Raw genomic sequence first — 4,087 nt, forward strand, 5'->3', positions numbered from 1 at the left:
TATATGCATAATAATAAACATAATGGCCTGAAACTTTAATAATTTTTAGAAAAACTATAAACAATTTGTATTTTGCCAACACTACTGTAATAGGTATAAAGCTAGTAGCAACTAGCAAGTATACATGAAATGCATTTATTAAGTTTAAAATTTCCTCACTTTATCTACAACATCAGTTCTAGCTCTATTAGTCAATAGAATATCAACAGCTTCAATGCTGCCTTTCTTAACAGCATTAAACAATGGAGTTCTCTTCCTCTATATCCCAACATAAAGTGGCAGTTAATTTGAAAGAAATTACTTTATCTTTAACATTTATATCATAATCTCCTCTCTTAATCCAAAACTTAAGCATTTCAACTTTACCAGATTTAGCAGCACAATGGAGCAGAGTTTCACCATCCTAAAAAAATATACTGTACAGTAGGTATTTTTTGTCTGGGGAAATGTTTATTCTAGGCTGGATTAGAAATTTTTGTTCATTTTATGTGGCATTCCATTCACACCTACCCTACATTAATTTTCATTCAGAATATATTTGTTGCACAAAAATGAGAATATAAATAACAAATTAAATACTGATGGAATGTACCAACAATACAGTATTCCAAACAAAATATGCCAGTTTTCATATTTATAACTTATTATGCCATATAATGAGTGATTTGCACTATGCATTTATATCCCATAGATGATACCATATACCTTGAATATTTTGAATTAATATTACCCTTAGACATTTGGCCTATCAATCCAAAATTGTACTTAGGTGTCAAGATATTAAAATTTTTGGTCTCACCAGTGACTAGCTTGGGCAAGGACTCTATATATGTAGTTGCCTAGTCCTGCATATGCATAGTCAGCCTATCCTTTGTAGGAATTGCATGAAACTATAGCAGAGCCTAATGAGTCTGTGTTAAAGTGTGTATATGCCTTAAAAACTAAAGCTTTTGTCCACAGTAAGGCCACATGACACCATTTTCACTGGTGCATAAGCTATTATGCTTGATTCAGTTGATTGAATTAAGCCATCTATGATTGAGCAGTCTGAGCCACACCTTATATTTCAGCCACACTTTATATTTCAGCTACACCTTCAATTGCTGCAGCAGCAAGCAAGTCAGAACACTCTTATTATTTTTTTGAAAAAATTAGTGTTTCATTTAATTGTGTTATGCTATACTTATGATTGTGGCAATGGCATGTACTATAGTACACTTGTTGAATGTGGTGTCTGACGTAATTCATTCTGTCAACCTGCAACTCTCACTTTGAGGTTGTGTGGTTTTAAAAGGGGTTCTCCTACAGTCACCAGAACATCAGCATAGGTTAGAAAAAGTTGCTTTTTGCTACTTTATCAAGTATAAATGGCAGTTAAAAGTACCAAAAGCCATCAATCTTGCCAAATATAGCAGATTCTCCCAATGATTTTTCTTATTTTAAGTCACAGCAAGTTTATCTGAAGAAAATAACATAGATTTTTGCTGGAACTTTTTTTGTTTTGAAGATATGATTGCCTAAATGTCACTTAAATCTTGAGTTTACATGAGGTTTTTGTTTTTAGGAAGAGTAGCTTAAGTCTTGAAACTTCAGAGAGTTGGTATATGCAACAAATAGAGCCTAATAAATGTGTGTGCACTGAGTAGAAGTCCAAGAAACTTAAGCTTCTTCCAGCAGTTAGTCCAAGAGACACCATTTTACTCTAGCTGTTGAGATTTGACACTTTCACTGTTTACTGAGACAACTCTAGCAATCAAGTTTTGATGAGGCCAATGCACCAATGGTGTCTCATATACTTACTTTAGACACAACATCACTTCTAGCTCCTTTAGTTAATAAAATATCAACAGCTTCAATGCTACCACTATTAACAGCATTAAACAATGGAGTTCTGTTCCTCTATATAATGCAACAAAAATTGACTATTAATTTAAAATAAATTATACTTTATCTTTAACATTCAGATCATAATCTTCTCTTCTAATCCAAAACTCAAGCATTTCAATTTCACCAGATTCACCAGCATAATGTAGTAGACTTTTACTATCCTACAGTAATAACAATAACACATGATATGACATAATACAAATTATTCCATGCAACAAAACAGAAAGTATGCTAATTGAGTCCAATACAACATTACTTCACTTACTTTATCCACAACATCAGTATTAGCACCATTATCTAATAGAATTTCAACAGCTTCAACACTACCACTAGTAACAGCATTAAACAATGGAGTTCTGTTGTTCTACGATACAACTAACATAAAGTTGCTGACAATTTGAAATAAATTACTTTATCTTTAACATTCACATCATAATCTCCTCTCCTAATCCAAAACTCAAGCATTTCAACTTTACCAGATTCACCAGCACAATGCAGTAGAGTTACACCATCCTGTAATTAGGATAAAAGTATGTTCATAAAAATACCGTAGGACGCCTTTTTTGAGGGCTATAGATTTTGCAAATTTTTAATTTCTGGATTTAATTTTTGCAAATATATGCTGTCTCCCATCTTGTACCATATTAATTTGATTTTTGCAGAAGTAATTTTCGCAAATGTTTAAAAAATTGCAAAATCAGCAAAACTACAGCCCTCAAAAAAAAGGTGCCCTAAGGTAAGAATTTAAATTTTTGAAAGCTTCACTTCAATTTAAAGGTACCAGGATTCCTTAATAGAGTAAAACTCATCTAAGCCATTTATAAGGTTGAAAAACATAAGTCAAAAATACATGAATCAGCACAGCTCTATATATAAATTAGTATAACAAGTGTATGTAACATTATTTTTTGTAAAATTAAATTTACTCACATTTGATACAACGTCAGTTTTAGCTCCATTAGTTAATAGAATATCAACAGCTTCAATGCTACCACTCTTAACAGCATTAAACAATGGTGTTCTCTTCCGCTATAATACAACATAATTACAGTGAGTTAAGTGACTGAGGGATATTTTCGAAAAATTACCTTGTCACTAACATTAACATCATAATCTCCTCTCCTAATAAATAACTCGAGCATTTCAACTTTACCAGATTCACTAGCATAATGCAGTAAAGTTTCACCATCCTAGAGTACCAGCGAAAAATTGTCAAGGGCTGTAAATTTTTGAAAATTTTCAAAAAATTAATTGTACAGAAATCAATTTCTTACAGCTTAAGATGACAGACTGTATAATGTCACAATAATTTAATCTGCAAAAAAATTCTTAGGCAAATTTGCAAAAAAATATTTTGGGAAAAACATACAGCTAGGTCATGCAGTCTGCTTATGCTGCATGCGAGTAACTATAATTTCTGTAACACCAAGAGTACATAATATTATGTACTCTTGGTAACACTTATTTAAGTAGAATTGCTTACTTTATACACAATATCAGCTCTGGCTCCATTAGTTAATAGAATGTAAACAGCTCCAATATTACCACTCCTAACAGCATTGAACAATGGAGTTCTGTTGTTCCTCTACACACATAATAATTAATCAATCTACAAGATTTTTGCAATTGGCAATTCTATATGCTGAAGTTGCCAAAATAAAACCTGCCATTTTGTTTTATTGTGCTGAGCCTGCAGGCACTTGGCTACAAAATTGTCAATACAATGCATTGCAATCATGCCCAAAGCATTGCATGAAAGATAAAGGATTAGGATTCATAAGGCAGTGCAAGTACCTATAATTCCTTACCTTTTTTCACCTTGCCTACCATGTGAGGTATAGGTACAGGTAGTCATTACCCCAGCCATGCGAGGCATGAAGCAAGGGTAAAGAGGTTGTCCTGTCCTTCTGTGTGTGTTTGTCTTCAAAGCTGACACTTCTTTTTGTAAAGTCCCGAGACTCAACAGTCAACACTAGCCCACAAAAAAGTTATTTTGTCTTCATATTTTCCAAGGCAGGGAAGCTCACAAAGTCGCCAAAAGTATTCAGTTCCAATAGTGAAACAGCGGAAAGCTCAGTATCATTCAGGAGCACACTTTCTTATTGATTCATGCTAAAGTTATTTATATTTTAAAACAGCTATTGGGGCAAAGTGCACTATATAGGTGCCTTATCATTTACTTTTTCATTTTTATCATTAT

At 32.8% G+C, this 4,087-nt stretch overlaps 1 protein-coding gene across 1 annotated transcript; it reads right to left on the reverse strand.

Moving 5' to 3' along the window:
• Positions 1-144: 144 nt before the first annotated feature.
• On the reverse strand, positions 145-3,612 carry LOC109586804 (putative ankyrin repeat protein RF_0381). Its single transcript, XM_020003019.1, has 9 exons — positions 3,371-3,612; positions 2,976-3,077; positions 2,818-2,916; positions 2,299-2,400; positions 2,153-2,251; positions 1,947-2,048; positions 1,801-1,899; positions 302-403; positions 145-258 (listed from the first exon to the last, which is right to left on the reverse strand). Exons 2-9 carry the CDS (start codon positions 3,027-3,029, stop codon positions 145-147), a joined length of 771 nt encoding a protein of 256 aa, XP_019858578.1. The 5' UTR covers positions 3,030-3,077; positions 3,371-3,612.
• Positions 3,613-4,087: the final 475 nt, after the last annotated feature.

Source organism: Amphimedon queenslandica, unplaced genomic scaffold, assembly GCF_000090795.2.
Source record: "Amphimedon queenslandica unplaced genomic scaffold, v1.1 AMPQUscaffold_12778, whole genome shotgun sequence".
NCBI lineage: Eukaryota > Metazoa > Porifera > Demospongiae > Haplosclerida > Niphatidae > Amphimedon > Amphimedon queenslandica.

What these genes read in the sequence shown, in the direction of transcription:
- LOC109586804 (XM_020003019.1), bottom strand. Translation starts at nt 3,029, where the DNA reads ATGCTCGAGTTATTTATTAGGAGAGGAGATTATGATGTTAATGTTAGT. An exon ending in ATGTGAATGTTAAAGATAAA is followed by an intron (nt 2,252 to 2,298) that starts GTAATTTATTTC and finishes GTTGTATCGTAG; the next exon opens with AACAACAGAACTCCATTGTT. An exon ending in ATACTGATGTTGTGGATAAA is followed by an intron (nt 2,049 to 2,152) that starts GTAAGTGAAGTA and finishes TTATTACTGTAG; the next exon opens with GATAGTAAAAGTCTACTACA.